General features: G+C 37.4%; 1 protein-coding gene and 1 long non-coding RNA gene across 5 annotated transcripts; one reads left to right on the top strand and one right to left on the bottom strand.

The window, feature by feature from the left end:
- Positions 1-333: 333 nt before the first annotated feature.
- On the bottom strand, positions 334-24086 carry LOC127644041 (HEAT repeat-containing protein 3-like). Of its 4 annotated transcripts, none has more exons than XM_052127059.1 (15): positions 23875-24086; positions 23410-23519; positions 18179-18266; positions 16765-16868; positions 16330-16439; positions 16005-16145; positions 15466-15782; positions 13151-13241; positions 12721-12875; positions 6236-6318; positions 5956-6092; positions 5654-5742; positions 5412-5555; positions 3912-4088; positions 334-1159 (listed from the first exon to the last, which is right to left on the bottom strand). In XM_052127059.1, exons 1-15 carry the CDS (start codon positions 23995-23997, stop codon positions 1046-1048), a joined length of 1983 nt encoding a protein of 660 aa, XP_051983019.1. In that variant the 5' UTR covers positions 23998-24086; the 3' UTR covers positions 334-1045. The 4 variants fall into 4 exon arrangements, with proteins under 4 accessions (XP_051983019.1, XP_051983011.1, XP_051983031.1 ...); XM_052127051.1 differs by having other exon boundaries at positions 23410-23582; XM_052127071.1 differs by lacking the exons at positions 23410-23519; positions 23875-24086 and adding an exon at positions 23076-23132.
- LOC127644079 (uncharacterized) lies at positions 1171-3898 on the top strand. Its single transcript, XR_007970620.1, has 3 exons — positions 1171-1803; positions 3154-3207; positions 3381-3898. It is a non-coding gene; the product is annotated as an uncharacterized LOC127644079 (long non-coding RNA).
- Positions 24087-24703: the final 617 nt, after the last annotated feature.

Below are 24703 nucleotides of genomic sequence, written 5' to 3' on the forward strand. Positions count from 1 at the left end.
TGACCAATATTTAATTCATCACTTGGCAAATTCTATCTGAGGCACCTAAAAACATATCGATATATTGAGAATTAAAATAATTACGATATTTTATTTATATAAAATTCACGTAGAACGTCATAATTCTGAATTTACTAATTAATAAACACTAATAAGGCAAATCAAGAAAAACTTTAAAATAACCCAAACATCTAGATGAAAATTATTTCTCCTCAGACAGGTCTATAGACAATCTAATGCCGCTTATGTAAACATCTGATAATCTTCTGTTGTTCAGGGAGGCCACACAATGAGGGCTTTTTGTTCTCCTACATAACAGAGAGAAAAGGAAAGTTTGCAACATAGCAATATTTATTAAAGTAACCATTGGGCACTGGTCTGTCATAATTATTTAGATGGTAATGCTAAGGAAAACTTTTGCCAGAAGCCAGAATATCCAGGGGTTAAGAGGGATTCTTGGATCCATCAAACGAGGAGCTGCCGCTGGCACACCGGCCCCCAGAGCAGAGCCAGGCTCGGTTCGCTACACCTGCTATTGTAGGACTAGGAGACATTTTTCCATCCACCCTTATTTTTTTGTACATTTTTTTATCTAAATTCCAAAATTAGATGGCAATGCGAGTTTACACTAAAGGAATAGCTCACCCCAAAATGAAAATGCTCTCTTCATTTGCACGCCATCTGTGCAGGCATGAGGGTGAGTAAATACAGAATTTTCTTTTTTGGGTGATCTATCCCTTTTAAAGGGACACTTTCCACATTTAGGACAAGCTTGGGTTAAATATATATATACTACTGATACATCTTTTTCAACATATCACAACATCACAACAGCAGAACTTCTTTTTATAATTTATGCTTTAATTAAAGCACTGATATGCTTTACAAATATTAACAGCAAAATTATCTCATTTTAAACTTAATTTCCTTACATAAACACTCACACCCAACTTCAAAACCAAAGGAAAGGAGTAAGAACAGAAGTTGCTAAATAAAAATTAGTTGAGCCATTTACTGAGAATTTGTACTAAAGCTCTCTGAATTCTCATTTTCTCTGCAGGTTCTCAAGGTAGCCGATGAACCTCTTCAGGTTGATTCTTATGTTGTCCAGAAAACAAAGCTGACCAGGGCTGTATTTTCCTCTCCCTTCTTTTCGCAGCTGTGAAAGGGGAAAAAAAGCCAATCTGTGAAAAGCCTGCCATCTAAAGGCCTAGGAACATACTAGATCAGGGATTGGCAACCTATAGCGTGCATGCCAGCATTGGAACGTGGAGGAGTAATCACTGGCATGCCTGCAAACGCGAGAGAAGAGTAGACTATTTTATTGACATGAAATGCCTTCTAGATGTAATTCTTCCTCATGATCATGCAGTGTGTTTTCATGAGCTGAATGGAGGCTTAACAAAAAGTTAAATGTGACGAGACCAGGGCTGGAGTTGAGGGGGGATGCCATCCCCCTTTTTGCAAGAAATACCAAAAAGCATCCCACTTACCATCCCCTTTAGATCAATTGAGCCATGTATTACTTATAAATAATCATGCTAGTAAAATATTTAATTTTAATACATTTGATAAATAATGAACTTAAAATAAGGGCGATTAGCTGGACAGAATTCGATTTAGAGTGCGAGGATGCTTGATTTATTTAGGTGAAATCCCACAATTAGATCTGGACACTTGTACAGTTTGGAAATATGCTGCCAGGGCGATGCTTTAGCCATGCAATCTGACAACCTTGAACGCGCAAGCTCTCACTCCACTGCGAAAAAAAGATGGCAGTTTTCTGAAAACACTGTAAAACAGGTATGTCAGAGTTTGCAATGGACTTGTCCTTCCTAGTGTTCACATGAAAGCCACAAGTTACACCACAAGTTTTCAAATGTGTCACGCACCTTCAGTAGTAGATTGGAGTAGAAATACAATTGTGCTCTTTTCTTTTTATCTGAAGGTGCTTTGCTTAAATTTCTTTGTCCGCCTACAAATAAACCTTTTTCAAAACATGGATTGTTTTCACAAAAAAACATAAAATTAAATAACAGAGGGTAACAGGTGCATATTATGGCCATGATTCATATTTTAAAACGCTTTTGTCCACAAATCAAAATCTTTGGGTGTAACCAACATGTAAGTAGCCATTTTGTTTATTTTGACCATAAAAATGATAAAACATAGTTTTTTGTCAGTATTTAGTTTGCGGAGATAAACATTGGTACTGAGACTACTTACTATAGACGGGCCACTTCTATTAAAATGAAATGAGAGAAACTGGAACGCCCAGCAGTCAACGGATGTAGGAAGGAAGATGTTTAAAAATAAACATCTGATATTTATTTTGACATGTTTATGAAAAGGCACATTTTGTTCATGTGGTGTAACCACTGTTATTTATTTATATATATATATATATATATATATATATATATATATATATATATATGAGAGAGAGATCAGTGGGTGTAACCCTGAGAAACATTCTTGATATTTTTTACTCAAAATTCCTTGAAACATTTGTTTAAAAACTTTTTGGAAATTAATGAATAAGTTGTTTATACTCATGTATTCAAGGTGCAAATATAATTATAATACTTTTTACTTAATGGTTCCGCCACATGGCAATTTGAAAGTTTTTTTTTTTAAAACACTATAAAGTTTTTTCAAACATTTATGAAACCAAATTGGACAAAGATTACATTTCTAAGAATATGACAAATGTTTTAACTAGATTTTTTTAAAAGGTTTCTCATTTTAATTTGGCAATGATCCATAAGTAATGACAATTAGTCAATTGTTAATTGCTAACAACAACGATGCTAACAACAGTTACTTTGTCATTAGACTAAGTTAGCTTGTTCTGTCGAAACTGTCACAGTAGCATTATATAATATCTTCCAAAGATGTTACTAATCCATATTTGGAAGATGATATATCGGTTACTGTGACAGTTTTGACAGAACAAGCTAACCTAGTTATTTTATATATCTCATTTAATTTTCTTGTAAAAATGTTACAGTAAACAAAATGTTAACATAAGCTTAAGTGTTGTTGTTGCCATTAGCTGTTTGTGGAATTATTTCATACAGCTCTTAACCATTTGGTGTTTGTGTACTGCTTGCATGACCAAATACAATTGTGCTCTTTTCTTTTTATCTGAAGGTGCTTTGCTTAAATTTCTTTGTCCGCCTCAACAAGATGCCTCAACAGATGAAGGTAAAAATAAAAAAGTTATTCTAAGTTGACCTTGACTTGCTCTCCACTATACATATATTAGATTATTTGATTAAATATGGCCACACAGATATTTGTCTTTAAACAATGACTTCTTATTTGTATACTTTTTATTTGTATACTCATTTATACATTGAGTATTTTTTTTTCTCCAGCAATATCAACTTCAGGTCATGAGGAGGACCTTGAGGAAGACATGGCCAGTACATCCAGTGGCAGCACGTCAGTTCCATTACAAGGGGCCACACCAATCCTTACCACCACCTCCAGACTTAACCACAGCAACTCTGTGCAAAATGTGCACTACGGTTTTGTAAGCAAATATTTTTTATTATTTGTGTATTTGGAGTTATTTATATTATGTATTCAAAGTTTGCCTTTATTTATATTATTTCCATTGAAAAGAATGGAAAATAAAAGATTTGTTTGTATAATAATCTATGTGCATGGATTAATGATTAATGAGCCTTATTGGGGGTCACCAGGTCCCTTTTGCCTGGGGCCCCCAGAGTCTCTAGAAACGCCCCTGCAGTTGAACCTTGAGCCTTGAACTCAAGCCTGAACATGTATTTGGAGGTCCGAGATTGGCAATTTCAGTGTGTTTCTGCTAATAGTGTTACTGCTTGGGTGTGTGAATGTGATACATGCATTTGTGGACAAATTCTGCAGTTGCTTTCTGTTGATACCTTGGCTCTGAATTCTGGCTGAAATACTTTGAGAGAGGAGAGCAGGTTAATATTTTTTCCAGCTTTCTCTGCCTCATCACCATCAGCAAACACATCAAAGAGGGCGTCCAGCGCCTCCCCACACACCACCAGGTTTGAGTCCTTCATTGCAACATTCAGTAATGCATTTCCAATCAGCTGAAAAAAAAAAAAAGAATTCAAACATTTACCATATGAAGCTGTACATTTACCATATGAGGCTACATATTTACTGTATAGCAGGCAAAAAGTTGCTCTGTGATCAACTTGAAAGACAAGCAGATAGCAGTGTTGTAGTTGAGACCAGCTCATCCGAGACTGAGACAAGACTCCTATAGGCCTATGCAATCTTAATGAATGTGTTAAAACAATAGTTTAACATAACAGCTAATAACATTTTGGTAACACTGACATTGTAATACATTTTTGTTCACTTAACATAAAATGTGTAATTCTTAAATGTTTTGTCAAGTAACTTCTCGACACTGAAAACACAGCATTCAGCAGCACAATGGTCAAATATGTCCGTTTAGCATATTTAAAAATGTAAACAAAGGAAAAACAGCATGGACAGAAGCAAAAACGTGTTTGCTGTGAATGACACTGTATTAAAATAACAGCACTTGTTGATGTTTCTCAAAGTTACCTCTCAAAAAAGTAGCCCTTTGTTTCAATGATTGTAGGAAAATATCTACTTCATCCAGCAGAGAGCTCTTCAATATCCTGATACTGTTTTACTGAGTGAAAAACTGCTACAGATTATTTAGTGAGATGGTGGTCGGAACAGATCGGACTGAATTGCAAATCGATTTTGCCAAACCGTTAATTCACAGAAAATAATTGACTCAAATTAATGATTAATTTGTGAATTGGGCATCACTAGTTCTGATTCCACACAGCCGACAGAAATACGGGAAACACGTCAAGATCGCTGACATTGTCAAAGTCGTGCCACTCATGATAGTTTTTGAAGAGACTCGACTGGTCTCGGGGAAAAGTCTGATTCCACACTTGTTTGAGTCCAATTCAAGACTGAGTCCAAATGCTCCCAAGTCCATGACAAGACCATACAAATAAAAAGTCTTGAGTATTACTACACTGGCAGATAGTCTGACAAATATTAAGTTAATTTTGAACGTGAATGGTACGCTGTTCTTTTGTAAACCAAAATATTTGTCCTCAGATATACACTACATATAATTTTAATTTCTCATTTAATTTCAACAACACTTTTGAGTCCGACTCCGAACACTTTTAAAAGGTACTTAATTTTATATATTCTTATCTAACATTTAAAATCTCAAAACAAATTAATGAAAAATCTTTACTTTTATTCATTCTCTCATTCTCATGTTTTAAATTAGACCAATGTAGCATTAAAAATTGTGATTATAATGGTTTTGCATTATTTAATTAATAGATAAATATATAGAATATATAATATTGTTAATATTTTTCTAATATTACTACCATTATTATTACCTGTAGAGTGTCTGTAGTGCTTTTCTCTTTGGCAAGAGAGCTCCCTGTGATGCCGAGAATAGCCAGAGCATTAACTCTCACACTGACCAGCTCACATCTGGTAGCTGCTTCAGAAAAGCTCATCATCAGGTGAGGAGTCATACACTGCAGGATACCACACATAGAGTTAATAAATACCAAGTGAAGTTTTTTTCCACAATAGGATAAAAAAATTAAAAAAATAAAATTAAAGTGCTTTAAACCTGAGGGATGTTTTTAGAAGCCATGATTTGTAACAGAGAGCGTAGAGCACTGGTCACAGCCTCCAGGAACTCCTCATCCTTTAATACTTCTAAAAATGAATTCACAAATACAACATATAACACTGCCTAAAGGGGGGAAAATCCTCCTAAGCATGACTTGAGATCTCCTCTTAAGACCTAATCAAAGTCTGAAAGAACAACCAGAATAATGAAAAGCACAAAACTGCATAAAATTCTTCCCTAAGTTCAGAACCATAAAGCCTTACAGATTTTGTATTGTATCTGACAACGATGGTGTCTACCTTCTGAGCTAAAGACCAGTGAGGAGAGGTGCTGAGCCACAGACTGTAGCCCTGAAGCACCCCCAAGAGACTCTGTATCCATAGAAGCAAGGATATTATGGAGAGATGTTAGTGCCCGACACTGCACCCGGTGCATCCTGAAAGAAAAAAGAAAGTGTATGCGATTTTGGGTTTTTGTATGTTAGTACTGCACTACAAGCACTGTTAGAATACATATATATTTCCAGACATGGGTGATGATGTACATTAAAGGCTTAATATAAATGTGTGGATTTATTACTTTATCAAGAGGCATTTCCAAGAAGGATTCTTGTTGCAGAGGTCAAGGGCAGTGGGGCTTGGGAACTCAGCCTTCTTTAATACCTGATGAAGCAATCAATCAGTTACAACACAATGAGAAAAAGGATACCATAGTATGATCCTCACAATTATGATACATGTAAAGTATGTTATGCAAACAACACATCTGTTGCATTCAAAAGGTTATTCACATATTTAGTAAAAGAAAGTTTCTGTTAGATTGCACATAATTTGATGTCTGGAAATCCAAATTCAAACAATCATTGTCGTTGAGAGGAACCTTCAACAGATGGCAGCTTGTAATGACATCTATAGACATTAAATTATGATGTAATTACCAATTATAAGTACTTTGTAAGAGTACAAAGAAGTATTATGATACCTCATTTAGAATTTAGAATTTAATTCAATCGGGGTATTTGCACTTTATCACTTCATGCGTATACGCACATACCATTTACACTTGGCCACATAACTGGGTCTCAGTAAAATGGATATAAATGCAATCTTCAAATCCTGTGAATCACTTCCGTGACTATGATAATGCCAAGCAGCAAATTTAAAATATGTGATATAATGTGGAGTGGTGGTGGCGTAGTGGGCTAAAGCACATAACTGTTAACCAGAAGGTTGCTGGTTCGATCCCCACGGCCACCACCATCGTGTCCTTGAGCAAGGCACTTAACTCCAGGTTGCTCCGGGGGGATTGTCCCTGTAATAAGTGCACTGTAAGTCGCTTTGGATAAAAGCGTCTGCCAAATGCATAAATGTAAATGTAATATTCAATTCCAAGTGTAGATTTCCTCCCCTCTGGGCTCGTCAATGTGAGTCAACTGTGCTCACTGTCAGCATTTCGTTTCAGTTTCATTAGTGATCTGCATCAAACAAAAATAAAAAAGTTCTGTCTCTCCTACAACATGCATTCATTTCTTAATTTGTTATTATGTTTTGCGCCACACAAGCCCTATACAAATACTCAGAAGCAGATGTTATGTTTCACGTTGTCCTTATGCTGACATAGTGCTGTTTGCCCAGAGTAAAGATTACATATGTGGCTTGAACAACCAGATGCATTTACACAATCAAATTTAGAATGGAATGCGTCTAATGCAGAGTTTACACTACACTAGATTTCTTTGCCAGATTTCGCTCGCCAACAGTTTTGTGGAGATCGCAGACAAAAGCCCGAAATCATAGACAAATCGGAGCTCGCTCCCGTGAAAGACAATCTCAATGTATGAATTATCAAAGACGCGATTTGAGAGAAGCGCCAATGTGTTGCAGATGTCAGCGAAATATCTAAAATGTTAAATATCTAGACCTGTCTACGATTCAAAATCGTGCAATGTGAAATGTGTTTTGACTGAATACAACTGCAGCGCTGACCTACAGCCAATGAGAGAGCAAGAAATCGGGCACGGGAAGTTTCAGTGGGAGGAGTCCTGATGTACCTGCAACAGCACATCAACTAGCATGGCTGCAGTATCAAGAAAGTCTCATTGGACCAAAGAAATTGAAGAAAAATAAGAGGAACATTGGCTGGAGCACCAGATTTGATGTTTCATCTGAACTGTACCACAACTGGGTGGAGAAAGAGAAGAGTTGGAGAGAAATTCTCTTGGACAGACAGGTAAGCAAATAGGTCGATTTTTCTGTAGGAGGAACTTTTCCTATTGTAACCAACAAAACACAGTGCATCCGGAAAGTCTTCACAGCGCTTCACTTTTTCCACATTTTGTTATGTTACAGACGTATTCCAAAATGCATTAAATTCATTATTTTCCTCAAGATTCTACAAACAATACCATAATGACAACGTGAAAGAAGTTTGTTTGAAATCTTTGCAAATTTATTAAAAGATTTAAAAAAAAAAAGAATCACATGTAGATAAGTATTCACAGTCTTTGCTCAATACTTTGTCGAAGCACCTTTGGCACCAATTACAGCCTCAAGCCTTTTTGTGTAGGATGCTACAAGCTTAGCACACCTATTTTTTGGCAGTTTCTCCCATTCTTCTTAGCAGGACCTCTCAAGCTCCATCAGGTTGGATGGGAAGCGTCGGTGCACAGCCATTTTCAGATCTCTCCAGAGATGTTAAATCGGGTTCAAGTCTGGGCTCTGGCTGGGCCACTCAAGGACATACACAGAGTTGTCCCGTAGCCACTCCTTTGTTATATTGGCTGTGTGCTTAGGGTCGTGTTGGAAGATGAACCGTCGCACCAGTCTGAGGTCCAGAGCGCTCTGGAGCAGGTTTTCATCAAGGATGTCTCTGTACATTGCTGCATTCATCTTTCCCTCGATCCTGACTAGTCTCCCAGTTCCTGCCGCTGAAAAACATCCCCACAGCATGATGCTGCCACCACCATGCTTCACTGTAGGATGGTATTGGCCAGGTGATGAGCGGTGCCTGGTTTCCTCCAGACATGACGCTTGTCATTCAAGCCAAAGAGTTCAATCTTTGATTCATCAGACCAGAGAATTTTGTTTATCATGGTCTGAGAGTCCTTCAGGTGCCTTTGGCAAACTCCAGGCGGGCTGTCAACTGCCTTTTACTGAGGAGTGGCTTCCGTCTGGCCACTCTACCATACAGGCCTGATTGGTGGAGTGCTGCAGAGATGGTTGTTCTTCTGGAAGTTTCTCCTCTCTCCACAGAGAAACGCTGGAGCTCTGTCAGAGTGACCATCAGGTTCTTGGTCACCTCCCTGACTAAGGCCCTTCTCTCCCCGTTCGCTCAGTTTGGCCGTGCGGCCAGATCTAGGAAGAGTCCTGGTGGTTCCAAACTTCTTCCATTTACGGATGATAGAGGCCACTGTGCTCATTGGGACCTTCAATGCTGCAGACATTTTTCTGTACCCTTCCCCAGATCTCTGCCTCGTTACAATCCTGTCTCGGATGTCTACAGGCAATTCCTTGGACTTCATATCTTGGTTTGTGCTCTGACTTGCACTGTTAACTGTGGGACCTTATATAGTTTAGGTGTGTGCCTTTCCAAATCATGTCCAATCAACTGAATTTACCACAGGTGGACTCCAATCAAGTTGTAGAAACATCTCAAGGATGATCAGTGGAAACTGGAGGCACCTGAGCTCAATTTTGAGTATCATGGCAAAGACTGTGAATACTTATGTACATGTGATTTTTTTTTTCCGTTTTTTATTTAATAAATTTTCAAAGATTTCAAACAAACCTCTTTCATGTTGTCATTATGGGGTTTGTAGGATTTTTAGGAAAATAATGAATTTAATCAATTTTGGAATAAGGCTGTAACATAACAAAATGTGGAAAAAGTGAAGCACTGTGAACACTTTCCAGATGCATTGTATATGATTAAAAACATACACATCATATTCTGAAATGCATAACATATGATCATGCATATGTTTTTGTATCTTGTATCACTTCTCGCATGTACTCTGTTGTGAAATGTAATTTGGAGTGCAGGCTTCGTCAATAATGAAAATGTCTTGTAATGTGTTCACCCCTGTCACAGATTCGTCATCTAATTTGAAAATGCTACGACTTACATGACAAGACAGACAGATATCTAATATGAATGGTACCACGATTCAATGTCTTTGAAAGTCATGTAGTGTGTAGGAGGCATAAAACCACCTCCAGAGTTTATAGAAATTTGGATTTCTTAGACCAAGTTGTCCTGTTACAGACAGGTCTGGCTTAACTATAACCAGGTTTTGAGAAAATTGCAGTAACTACAAAATCCACACTAAATCAAGTAACAGTTTTGCTGGTGTGGTTACTGTAGTTACAGCCTTTATATGGCAGTATTGTCATTATAAAACATGATAAACGCTGACTATTTATTTTATTTTATTTACATTGTTGCCCTTTACATTCAGTGTGAACAAAACATGGAATATCCACAAATGAACTGTTTGCATTTAGTAGAGTATCACAATTCTTCAGTTTCTTTTTTTAGAACCTTTTACTATAAAATGTCTTTAAAGACAAAAGAAAATAAATAACAAAAGAACTATTAAATTAAATATTTCAACCGATTATATACAAATTATTTTGTATGTTTAAAGCATATTTAATCAATTATTAGTATTAAATTATTAATTAGAATTAACCAGTCCCAAGTCTATTCATTTTTATTTTAACAACAACCACAACTATCGGTGATATCTGTCAGCTTCTTCTTTCCAGATCACAGTTGATGGTAAAGTGACACATATATTTGGTTGCTGCTTAGAAATCTCTTAAACATCTCATATTTGCACTGTCCCGACAAGCAAGAGACTGGCAATGAACAACAGCCAATATAGAGAAAGTGCAAGAGGAGGGAAAGATATTATATTCAGTGGTTTATTTCATGTTCTGTGCAAACCAGTGCAATAATGGGCATGAGCCTGTCTTTCATGTTGTTTGTTGACATACAGGTGAAACTCGAAAAATTAGAATATCGTGCAAAAGTTCATTAATTTCAGTAATTCAACTTAAAAGGTGAAACTAATATATTATATAGACTCATTACAAGCAAAGTAAGATATTTCAAGCCTTTATTTGATATAATTTTGATGATTATGGCTTACAGCTTATGAAAACCCCAAATTCAGAATCTCAGAAAATTAGAATATTGTGAAAAGGTTCAGTATTGTAGGCTCAAAGTGTCACACTCTAATCAGCTAAACACCTGCAAAGGGTTCCTGAGCCTTTAAATGGTCTCTCAGTCTGGTTCAGTTGAATTCACAATCATGGAGAAGACTGCTGACCTGACAGTTGTGCAGAAAACCATCATTGACACCCTCCACAAGGAGGGAAAGCCTCAAAAGGTAATTGCAAAAGAAGTTGGATGTTCTCAAAGTGCTGTATCAAAGCACATTAATAGAAAGTTAAGTGGAAGGGAAAAGTGTGGAAGAAAAAGGTGCACAAGCAGCAGGGATGACCGTAGCCTGGAGAGGATTGTCAGGAAAAGGCCATTCAAATGTGTGGGGGAGCTTCACAAGGAGTGGACTGAGGCTGGAGTTACTGCATCAAGAGCCACCACACACAGACAGGTCCTGGACATGGGCTTCAAATGTTGTATTCCTCTTGTCAAGCCGCTCCTGAACAACAAACAACGTCAGAAGCGTCTTACCTGGGCTAAAGAAAAAAAGAACTGGTCTGTTGCTCAGTGGTCCAAAGTCCTCTTTTCTGATGAGAGCAAATTTTGCATCTCATTTGGAAACCAAGGTCCCAGAGTCTGGAGGAAGAATGGAGAGGCACACAATCCAAGATGCTTGAAGTCCAGTGTGAAGTTTCCACAGTCTGTGTTGGTTTGGGGGGCCATGTCATCGGCTGGTGTTGGTCCACTGTGCTTTATTAAGTTCAGAGTCAACGCAGCCGTCTACCGGGCATTTTAGAGCACTTCATGCTTCCTTCAGCAGACAAGCTTTATGGAGATGCTGACTTCATTTTCCAGCAGGACTTGGCACCTGCCCACACTGCCAAAAGTACCAAAACCTGGTTCAATGACCATGGTATTACTGTGCTTGATTGGCCAGCAAACTCGCCTGACCTGAACCCCATAGAGAATCTATGGGGCATTGCCAAGAGAAAGATGAGAGACATGAGACCAAACAATGCAGAAGAGCTGAAGGCCTCTATTGAAGCATCTTGGTCTTCCATAACACCTCAGCAGTGCCACAGGCTGATAGCATCCATGCCACGCCGCATTGAGGCAGTAATTAATGCAAAACGGGCCCAAACCAAGTACTGAGTACATATGCATGATTATACTTTTCAGAGGGCCGACATTTCTGTATTTAAAATCCTTTTTTTTTATTGATTTCATGTAATATTCTAATTTTCTGAGATTCTGAATTTGGGGTTTTCATAAGCTGTAAGCCATAATCATCAAAATTATATCAAATAAAGGCTTGAAATATCTTACTTTGCTTGTAATGAGTCTATATAATATATTAGTTTCACCTTTTAAGTTGAATTACTGAAATTAATGAACTTTTGCACGATATTCTAATTTTTTGAGTTTCACCTGTATTATCAGGAATAAAACTACCGTTGCTTTGTGCATGAGTTTGTGGATGAATTTCATGATCATAGTTTTTGTCGGGAACAATTGGTATATGTGCTTGTTTCTACCATCTCATTCTGTCTCTGGCATGCACTTAAACGCTATGGTGCTGCCAGGGTTTAAATTGAAAACAGAATCGATTCTGAATTTTTGAGGATCAATAAAGAATCTTTGAAAGAAATGCAATGCATTGGTGAATCGATTTTTTTCTCCCACTCCTACAGATAATCCACTTGTATACATGATCACCTGTTGAAGCTTTTTTATACATTAAAAAATAAGTTCCCCTTTTACAGCAGGCCTGTGATTATTCTACATTCTTTTCTTGGATGCCTCGACATCTGCAAACACTAGGTAAAAACAAAATAGACTGCCGTATGTTTTTCAGACTACTGTAGGTAAAAAATGTTGTGCATGTGTGAGTGTGATACCTGTTGAGGTATCCTGTGGTTGAGCAGGATTGTGTGTAGTTCAGCAGACAGGCACAGAGGAGAGTACAGGGAGGAGATAGTATCTGACATCCCATCAGCACACATTTCACTCTCATCACTGCTGGACATCTCCTCCCACTCATCATCTGAAGGCTCTATACATACACACAACAACAACAACAATCAAACATACCTTTAGATAATTAAAAATAAAAAAAAACACTCAATGGGGGTGTTATACACATCCCAGGGGTTGAAGTTCAAATTAATAGTAATTTTCCTCAAATAACCCATCACATTACCCCGTCTGTTTTTCTCCAAAGAACACAGGCATCCTTCCCCTAATTTGGCACATTAGCACATAAATCCTGAGGAGGGGCTACAATACTCACTCCCTCAAGCACATGTTCATCTGTAAACACACACTCACCATCAGAGCAGCACATATTGACAATGATTTCCAGGGACGTCTGTTGTGCTGCCAGCAGTGCTTTGGCCTCCCGTAACTCCAGTCTGTCTCTCTTAATACCAATAAACACACAGAGCACCACAAAATGTATTATATTGGTTGTCTGTACCATAGACTGTAAAAAAAGTTGGACGATGGCCCTTCACTCTTTTCCATTGCTGAGAACTGAAGCCGCCAGTGTCCCGTTATGGCACTGACATCTTGGGACTTGAGTCTGCGCAGTTGCGATTTCGGGACCAGACCTGCGCAGTAGTGAGCAGGAAGTAAAGCCACGAAATCAAGGCCCCGCCCTCACTCTCGCTGAATCAATCGCAAGCACACGCCCCTGCACTTTTGACGGTGTGAAATAATTAATTATAGAAATTTAGATATTAAATTTAAAGCTCCAATCTCCTCAGTCCTCCAAAGATCCCGAAAAAAAGTCAGTTGGTGCTTCAGTGACTACTTCGCTCAAGAGAACCCGTCAATCACAGCTGTCAATCATGATGTCACAGCACCGTTTTTATAGCATCAAATAACTAAAAACAAACTTATTTTGAAAACAAACACTTGAAATTACATCAACGTGATAGAAACTACAGTAAATGACAGAAACTATCTTTGGAAAAAAGATATGTGAAGTGTAATTTAATTGTTTAGTTGGTCTCACGTCCCATTGAATAACATGGGGAGGCGGCGTTTATAACCTATACTAGGACCAGTCACCGGGGGGCGATCGATACGTTTTGACTTCACTTTTCAGGGCTTGTGCGGCACACTTGGTCTGTACACGTAGAAATGGTTAAACTAATATAAAACCATTTTAACTTATCCTGTTAAGCTACCTAAAGATGGTGACATAAACGGATTTCCATCCTCATGCTGTTCCAAACATGTATGACTTAATTTCTTCTGTTCGTAGAACACAAAATGAGACATTTTAAAAGAATCTACTGGTTGGTTTTCCACACATTTACAAAGAATGGGGACTGGAACCTTCAAACTTTAAAAAGGATCTTTTCAATGAATCTGGTCAGCAAAATCAAAGTTATCATTATGACTTTTGCATCATTTTGTGTCCTTTTTTGCAAAAAGCTTTGGCCCCATTCTTTGTTACTGCCTGGAAAAAAAATTACCAGTGCAGCGTTTCCCAAAAGCATCGCAAGCTTAAGCTGTTTGTTTTCTACAATCTAGTTAGGCTTAAGATGCTTTTGGGAAACAGCCCAGTACAATTACTCAAACATTCTCCTTTGGTGTTTTGCGGCAAAAGGTAAGTAAAACACGAGGGTGAGTACGTGCTGGCAGAATTATGAGTGAACTAATCTTGCTTACCGTAAACATGGTTTGCCTAAGCGCTACAAATATGAGGCTTTGGATCATCCGTTTCAGAGAGGGTAAAACTGCCGCAGTTTTAGGAAGCCCACTGGGCTGTTAGGAATAGCTGGCAGCTCAGAGAAGTTAAAGCAGCCCTACATACTCCTAAATAAGTGGGGGCTGTCACTCTGTGTTTCTGGAGAGCAAATACCCTCTGGCTCTGGGAGACAGATGTGCAGTCACTTGGGTAGAGATGACCTGACGAAAGGCAGAGAGAGTGCAGTATGTTGTGCCCTCCCTGACTCTGGACTTATCGGAGTCATGTGACGCATTCATGAGACAGAGCCATCATGTAGAGTAATACAGTGGAGACAGAATTTAAGAGGGCATTGTTGACCTCCATATGCACTCTAAAATATTAAATATTACCTTATTAATACAAGTGTCTTAGCAAACTGAATGTGTGCAAACTTGAGGCTGTCAAAAAAAATGATATTTTGTAGTTAACACTAATAATCTAACATTTTTAATTGAAATGTACCCCTCTTGCTCACTCTATGTCCCTAAACAGTTTTTTTCCTCCCAAAAAGAAGTGCTTTTAGTTTTTTATTAACAAAGGGAATAAAACACGGCATATATCAAAGACGTTTAATTGATGCCACAGCAGTCCATCACAGGACTTTAACCTTGGTACCATCAACAAGTTGGCCTTTCACCATTTACTGACAATAAAGAGACCAATCAAGGGATTGTCTTTGTGTTTAGTGAACAACAAAGACATCTATGCTGGTGTTACTTCAAGCCTTTAGACAGCCCAGCTTACGACATAGCACCGATTAATACAATTTCATGAATCTACTAACTTTGGTAATGCTACTGCAAACCTTGACATTAATTAGCTCAATGGATTATTTTCACACATAAAACATTACAAGACATTAACTTAAAGACGTTTTAAGTTAAAAAGGCAGATTTTAACTTACAGGCAACAGATCTGAGATATAATGTTTTCTTGTTCCCATTCGTCCATTGGGCTTTCCTCCATTCATCTTTCTATCTCTTCCATCCTCCTCCATCTCCTCTGCTTCAGATCTTTGCCCTGCAGGCTGTTCACTGGTATGATTTGACCCTGTGGCAGATGTAGCTCCTTTAGACAGACGTGCAGATTCAGCATACCACAGCCCTGGGATGAGCTCTCCAGCGTCCAAACTAAGGCTGTGTGAAAGAGTGGCCACCAGTACGGTAAGCATGTGTGACTGCTGCCCTGAAGACAGACTGTTCTTCACATTCCATAAACAGCCTAAAGAACAGAAAAAACAACCATCTATGTGAAACATTCTTCAGCTTTATTTCAACTATTTATTACATATGTACCCATATTTCACAAAGTAGTACAGCAGTGTTTATTAATAATTAGCAATATATAAGCTCCTCATTAACATGCCAGTTACCATCCATGAGCTCCCAAAGGTGCATGTTGTAGGGACTCACATAAACATAAATTAAGCATTTTGCATTTTACCTGCAGCCAGTGTGCGTAGGAGAGTATACTCCATACTGGTTTGTGTGGAGGACAGAATGTTGTCCAAGACACCAAGCACTGCTCCATTCACACTGTGCACCAGGTCTGAGTTTTCTTCTGTTACAGTGTGTAAGCAGTGGGCTACCCAGACAGAACACACACAAAAGCAACAGCAATTATAACTAATTAGTACTCAATAAATACAAAATAACTATGAAAGTGTGAGAATAAATGAAAAGGTGCATGCAAACAGTCTGCATATATTTGAGAGGAACAAGTAATCTGAATGAGGGGTTTATGTACAGTATATGAGCAAGTCTCTTACCTGCTGATAATGCCAACTCCATATTCTGAGAGTGCCTTTCCAGACAGCATAGAAGAGCATCTAGAAGTCCAGCCTTGTTAAACACTGACACTGCTGTGCTACTGCTCTCACTACTCACACACACAAGAAAACATCTAACTGAACATATTTTGGCTGTGGATACAACACACTTCATACATCAATTTTACTGATCTATTGTATACTGACTGCTTATGTTAATGTATTGCAAGTATACACAGCACTGTATTTAAAATTATTCAACATAAAAAATATTTTGCCATGTGACTTTGTCTTTAATGTGGCAGCTAAACAAAGAAACTGACTAGTCTCAGGATTTTGACCAAGTTCAAAAGATTGCAAAAAATGTGAGAATGCATGCAGTATGAAGTATGACAACATAATTGTGCCCTCAAGTCTGTTTGATTTCAGTCTTACCAAAGGTTCCAGAGTAAATTCACTGCCTCATTGGCTACATCCTCCACTGTGCACCTCTGTCCCATCGGGGCAGGAGAGGAGTTCACATCAAACCCAGCACAGCACTGCTCACCACAAACGCAAACAACATAGACTTGTGAGAGCACAATTATCATAAAATGTAAACGTTATTTCAGTGACACTGACTAGAATTCGCCAAGCACCCAACCAAACCAGTCCCATGCTCACATCATGGAAATGTTGCACTATAGAGCACACAAACAATGAACTGCTAAAATGTTTGCAAGTTCCCAAATATATGCACTTTCAACATTCATCTTATAGAATCAATTATCTTTGCAGTAGTGTTGTCAAAAGCACCAGTACAAAGTTGATACTAAAATAAATACATTTGAAAGATACCAGTGTTTCTGCAGTAACGGTAGTACAGAGCACAGACTCAATCTGGAGTTCTGTCAAAGTCTGTCATTTCCCCTTAGGTTAGTGTTCCCTGTAGTGCCATTAAACATAGGGGGAACAGATTTAAACACTAACCTAAGGGGAAACATAAACCAGCGCACAATATAACGGACACACAGCAGATTTAAAATGCTCACAGGCTTATTTTGAATGCGTGCTCTGTTACTCCTTTTACACTGAAATGGACAATTAAACAAATTAAAATCGTGACATGTCCTAGTGTGATTTATTAAACCGCTAATGGCTGCAATCATAGTGTGGAAGAGATCCATACTTTGAATGAATGTATAAATCGTATAGATTGATTAGACACCATTTTGATGATTAAATTAAATATAACTTTAAAACATGGAGTTCTGGAAAATAATAATAGTTATTAAACTATAATTATTAAATTGTTAAAAATAACTAAACAGGTGTGTTCAGTAGCACATTATCATATTAGCATATTTTTGCTGTGGATTCGAAATTGGTATCGAGAACTGTGAAATTTCACTTGTATCGGTACCAACTACTGAAATGTTGGTAGCGTGATAACACTCCATTGCAGGGTTTCAGACTGCATCAAAAATGGTCGGAAACGAGAACAAAAATAATGAAATCTAGTCGCCCGTGGCAACAGTCTGGAACAATTTGTATGCGTTGATATGCGATTACCAGTCACAGTAAAGAAAGACTAAGAATATTAACAATATTACATTTTAAATAAATTTTTTAAATAATTGGCCAATTATTGGGTTATTACCTTTATTTTCTTCAGCTTTCTCTTTTGCTTCCGAATAACCATTTAAATAAAAAACTAAAAACAGCCATTATGCTTCTTAATGTTTAGTTTTAGAAGCCAATGGCTTCATAGTCATTTTTTTTTAGTCTGGAGCCCTACTTTGTCAATCCAATAATGACTTCTAATCTTTTACTGTTGAGCATAAAAACCATAAAGATCTATCATTCATACCTCTCTCAGAAGAGCAGAGAGAGGTGTCAGCACATCCTGTCGCACCATGTCTTCACATACTTCATGGCCTCCACAGGCACTCAGATTCCTGTAGCACAGTGACAGGAAATAATGATGATTCAGATTGTGCATGTAAGAAACCAGCTTTTCAAATGACCAACTAGTCATATTTCAAAAACGTAGATGGCGGCAAATTACCCTCTTTTATGCGCTGAATGAGGAAACAGCGATTTCCTCGATGAGTTATTCACGATCGGAAAAAGTTGAATTATCCCATATTAAAATTTGTGTCTAAACAATTCTAATAAGAGACTGCAGCACTGCAGAGTGGTTAACCATCGTAAGCGTTTCCACACAAATGAAAACAAAGCATATCTATCATACTGTGAACAGACAAGAGCTATACAATCTGTGGTATACAAAAAACAGGGTTTCTGCAAAGATTTTAAATTAAATTTAAGGCACAACCTTTTTCAAGACCTGAACAAATAAAGTTAATACTGTATTACCATCCCAAAACAAAACTACAAAATCTCAAAATAAATCATGTATCACAGACTCTTACTTAAACAAGCAGGTACACACATTGAACAGGGCCTTAACATTGCTTATCAGCAAAACAGGGTAGGATATATGAAAGTTTAAAATACTTGAGACATGTTTTCCACATATAAATCACATTCAAATTGGTTTATGTACAATAGTGTTGTCAAAAATACTGGTACAAAATCGGTACTGAAACAAAAAATATGTTTACGATACCAGAATTTCTGAAGGTACTGTAGTACCGAGTCTACCCGGTACCCATGCAGCGTCGGGAACTTTTTAACGCTCACAACAAGCAAAAGATGGCGACAAGCAAAGCTGCTGCGGAGTCGAATAGTCGTTTGATTAAATTAAATTTTCTTCACCTTCCTGTAATATGGAGGGCCAGGCAGAGGCTACAAGAGTCTAAATTGAATTAAATTCCAGATGCCGTTTTAACAAGGAAAAAAATCAATCAATAAATAAAAAGATTCTCAGTGTGGAACCTTTAACTTTAAAGGCTTAAACATACCAGGGACTCTTATTTTGAAATGTTTGTACTTCACTTCTTTCAACTGCTCATTCAAATATATAAGTAACATAAAATGTTCATTCCTACAATAATCTACAACTTATTACAATATAAACAATTAAAAGTAAGCATAGTTATTTTTCATCAACAGCGGATCATTAGTGATCGCTTGTCATACACTTTCGATATGGCCTAATGATTGTGAACTGCTCTGCAACAGCTGGAAACACTCACAAGCACCTGCGTGTTTGGAGAAAATATAACAGTTTTGCGTTTTCACTTTGAAGGTTGCAGCGCATGCATCAATTTAATTAAATCATATTCTTTTGCAGTTTGATAATCAGATTAAGTCATGTCATGATTCCGGTCTTTCCGTTCCCAAATTTAGGACCTCGTTAAATGATAATTAAGACTTTTGTTGTATCATTTATGACATTTAAATCTTTTTATTTAAATTTAATTTAAGACATTAAGACTTTAAGGATCTGTGGGAACCCTGAAAAAAGGAAATACTTGGGAATAGTACTACTAGATTCGATATGGGATGCGAATTGTCCCGTATTTTAAGCTGGTCAGATCTCATCACGGAGAAATCATTCAAGAAAATTAATAGACTTTTCATCTTTAAAAATGGGACAGTCACGTTTTTTACATGAATGAACCTTTTTACATGAATGTGTTCAAAAGATCATAGAAATTCAAGCATGCAAACTACCTCAAAAACAAAAAGGAATAATAGTGTTTAATGCATTGCCATGGCAACAGTAATTAAGATATCACAAATCCCATCATCATTTTAGATCTGTACTGACATTTTTAAGCAGTTCAGATAAAAATAAGTGCTATTCCAAAGTCTGTCAAAAGTTCCACACTTCTTGCTGCCTGTTGGTGGCGCTATGATCATGCCCCACAATAGTCATATCCATGTCATCAGCCCCCAATACCAAACATAAATCTAAATTTTGATCTAAATCACACAATCCACGTCGAAGATATTTGCACTTCCTATTTTTCGCCATTAATTTATCGCCTCGCCATGGCAACACCGTTTAAAATATCACAAATATGTTCGCATTTTAGCATCTTCAATGTCTTGGCATGATGTTGCCCATGTTTGGTGCCTGTCACATAAATCCCCTAGGAGGAGTATTTCAAATTTCAGAACATGCGTTTTCAAACAATGCAACATGGCAGACTTCCTGTTGGGCAGAACCTATGAGGGAAAAAGTTGTCCAGCTTGATGAGGTCTTTAGGTGTACAAAGTTTGGTGACTATAGGTGAAAAGGCATGTGCTACAGAGCCTCCCAAAATCCAATTATCAAGGGGCCGGCAGATAGCCCCCTTGACCCCCCCTCCCCTGTTAACTTTTGCCAAGTTCTAATGGTCGACGATTCTGATGTGTGTGCACATTTTCAGGAGTTTTTGAGCATGTTAAGGGACCCAAAAGACCCTGAAGAGAATTTTGGGGCGGCTGTGGCTCAGTTGGTAGAGCGGGTCGGCCACTAATCGCAGGGTTGGTGGTTCGAATCCCGGACAACACGACTCCACATGCAGAAGTGTCCTTGGGCAAGACACTGAACCCCAAGTTGCTCCCAATGGCAGGCTAGAACCTTATATAGCAGCTCTGCCGCCATTGGTGTATGAATGTGTGTGTGAATGGGTGAATGAGTCACAGTGTAAAGCGCTCTGAATACCGTTAAGGTTAAAAAGGCGCTATATAAGTGCAGACCATTTACCAATTTATTAGGCATATTTACTATGATGATTATTATAATGATCTTTACATTTATAATTGTTTTTATTTCTTAATTTGTAGCTATTAGTAATTTTCCACCTGGTGTCGTTGACGGATGCATGCATGATGACAAATGGGGCCGTTGGAGATGGTAAATGTTTGGACTTGGGGAGGTTATATAAAATATTTTTTTAATCACCTCTGTTATTTTAATAGCTTTTATTGTTTCGTTTAAAGTGCAATTTGAATTTAGATTTTTTTTTTAAATTGTTTTTAAATAACAATAAATCAATACATTTATGTAATTTTTAAAGCAAAATCATTAAGCAAAAATATTCACCGAGGGGGGGGTGTTGCATTATAATCGATATTGTGATATTTTAAATGCGATTATTGTTATAATAAATTTTACATATCGCCCTGCCCAAAAGGCAAGAGAACCTTTTCATGAACAATTGTAAAATTAAGAAATGTTATGGAGACCCGCACAAACACGTGTACTCAAGTCCATATTGCAACATGTTAACTATTGATTTTTACATATTTGTTTGTTTTTGAGTATAGTCTATGGGCAACATAAACATTTATTTTTATTTATTATTTATTTTATTGAAAATCTTAAAGTTTCTCATTATTTGGCAACAGGCAGCAGAGGGTAGTAAATGCAATAAGAACTGCATTTCTCATTTCTAAATAATAATTTAAAAAAAAAGTACTACAAGAATTACTGGAATCATTAAGGAACCGGAATCGAAAAACTCTATTCCCAACCCTATTCACCAGTGCTACATCTCACTATGCAGACGCGGCCAGAGCCATATATAGAGAGAGTTGCGACAACTCCATTGACTCCAATGGAACGTTTTTTTTACAGCAATGGCGGCTCGTGGAGCCTCTCAATAGTTCCCGGAAGTAGCAGCAAACACCGTAGAGATGCATCAGAACAAACCGTTTGCTACGCACTTTTAAAAGGTGAGACGTTTAAAGAATAATATTATCTTATTCTGTATATTATCAGTACATCTAAATAAAAATAACTTGTAAATTAAAACCTTATAGTTGCGTATTACTCGTTAAATTAGGAGATAAGGGATGTTATCGGATAAGTAACAGATTAGGCAAGGATTGGAGCTGGATAAAGTTAGTAACGAACACCCTATTAATTGTAAAATCTTTGCAAATACCTCGCACATTTTTTTGTTGTTGTAATTTTTATTTATATTTAGATTGCTCCTGCTGACTTGAGCCAACCATTTTTCTCTCCTCTCCATGTCAGTGGGGAAGCCATACATTCGCACACCTTTCTCTGAGCGATTGGAGCATCCCCATGCAGCACAGCAAACCATGGTGAAGACTATGCAACGACAACATGAAAGAAAAGACACATACAAAATGCTTGGCATGCTATTTAATTTATTAGAAATGTATTCATGAATTGCTGTAAATAGTTATTGCATTTATTTGAATAAAAATACAAAAAAAGTAATATCGTAATATATTATTACAATTTAAAATAACTGTTTTCTATTTTAATGTATTTTAAAATGTAATTTACTCCTGTGATGCCAAGCTGAATTTTCAGCCTCATTACTTTTGAACGGCAGTTTATATACGAGTATGCTTAAGTTGTTTTAAAGCTGAATATATTGTGTATATGAATAAGTATTGTAAGAATTATACATCAGATATATCATATTTATAATACATAAATAATTATATTACTATATACAGAATTGTAAGAATTGTAAACAATAAGCTTCATTTCACTAAATTTTACATTTCCGTAACTGCTGCTAATAGTTAATAGTTCATTGACCCATTGTGCGGTGCGAGCTGTCTCTGTACTATCTGAAAAGTCATAAATATGACATTAGTTACCATGAGATTAGTGAAAACAATGAACATGAGGTAACATAAAAAGGCAACAGAAACCCTAGCCTGAAATAAGTTGAGGCAAATAACGGTAAGCGAACACTAATCCTCAAATATTAGCTGATTTGATCTTTAAAAAACAACATCGCTGTAACAGCATACTCATGCTACATACATATGTCGGTGTGTTACATAAATATATAAAATAAATGCATTTATTGACTACTAATTACCAGAAATCGCAGTTCTGTCACTCTAACAGTTTGGAATGACCGCAAAAGCACTTCCTGGAACTATCTGAAGTCTACGTGAATCACGTGACGATCAAGCATTTAGAACTTCCGTTGTCGCAACTCTCTCTCTATATGGCTCTGGACGTTGGTCACATGTCTTAGCAATCTCTATAAACAAGCAAGTGATTGACATTGCTGTAACCAATCAAGCAATCTGCCTTGGTTGGACCAAGCACAAGATTGGCTGTTGCTCTAATCAATCACGAGGGTGTAAGCGCCCTTAACCATTGATTTTGTGGGAACCCTGCTTTATACTTGTGTATATTAGAGATACCTGAGTGCTCCAGCAGCAGTCTCTCTGGCTGCCAGGCTATGATCCAGCAGTATGGGTCCAATCTTCCTGACTGCATCTCTCTGCAGGAATCCAGGGATTGTCTGACTCTGCTGTACAACACGAGAAATATTGGCACACGCATACTCACGCAGGTCTGCTGAAGGACTCTGTAACTAAACGCATACACAGAAAGACATTTAGATACAGATTAAGTGATAACCCGAAGTATATGTTATGAAGTAAAGTCGATCTGCTTCAGGAATTAAGCTGAATCCAGTTGCTTTACAGCAGCATCGGTCTGTCAGTCAGAAGCTCAGTTCAGCTGAAAAGTAGGATTGCTGACTGGCAACATCTGTCAATATGACAGTCAATACAGGCACCATATCTGTTGCGCAAAAGCACTCTCTTTATCAAACGTTTTGAGCTCCGTAAACTTGTCATATATGTAAATTCATAGTAGCTTACTTTGTCGAGAAATTGCGCTGCAGGAGAGTCTTCATCATCTTCTAATTCTTCAACATGTTTAACAGGAGTTGCCGCGACTGAAAACTGCGGTCGTCTGAATTTGGCGTTCTTCGTCTTTCCCATTTATAAGTGCTTTTTAAAAGTGCTGTGACTTCACTTGAAGAGTACACACTCGAGCAAGCCAAAAACACGAGCAACCATGTGGAAATTGGCCACTGCCGTAAAGTGTTAAGGATTGTCGCAAGAAAAGTGTCGAAATGAAGGTAGCGCCGCCTTACTCCGTTCTAAACGGTAAATATGATGCCAGTAGGGGGCACTTGTAAAGGGAGACTAGTCATGATAGCTATTCTGTAAGGTCGTTCCAAATGGAATTTTCAATAAACATTACTTAAAATGTGAGTTCCTAATGATATTTTATTATTTTTCAGCCCAACCATTTTTTGACGTCTAAAAGGTCTCGCAGTGTAGGCGTACTATAAAGGCTTCTAAGGGAATAGGGCATAGGATATCCGCTTCTCAATGACAAGCACCTTGAGACTGTGTGAATGGAAGCGAGGCTGGGAAACCAAAGGAGCTGTAGGCTACATTATATTCATCATTTTCAGTTAGATCATAATTTAATGACAATATGTTTTATTTATCTTTAGAAATATTAGTAGTTAAAATGAGTTAACTTAAGTGTTGTGGTTAAATGATTAAAGAGAATGATTTTATATTAACTATAAGTTTTAAGTCCTTGAAGTCAGGAGCATAGCACCTGGCTTAGCCCACAGTGTATATTAAAATATAACAATAAGAAGAATCCTTCCATGATTTAAAAAATTACCAA

This window comes from Xyrauchen texanus, chromosome 1, assembly GCF_025860055.1.
Source record: "Xyrauchen texanus isolate HMW12.3.18 chromosome 1, RBS_HiC_50CHRs, whole genome shotgun sequence".
Taxonomy (NCBI): domain Eukaryota; kingdom Metazoa; phylum Chordata; class Actinopteri; order Cypriniformes; family Catostomidae; genus Xyrauchen; species Xyrauchen texanus.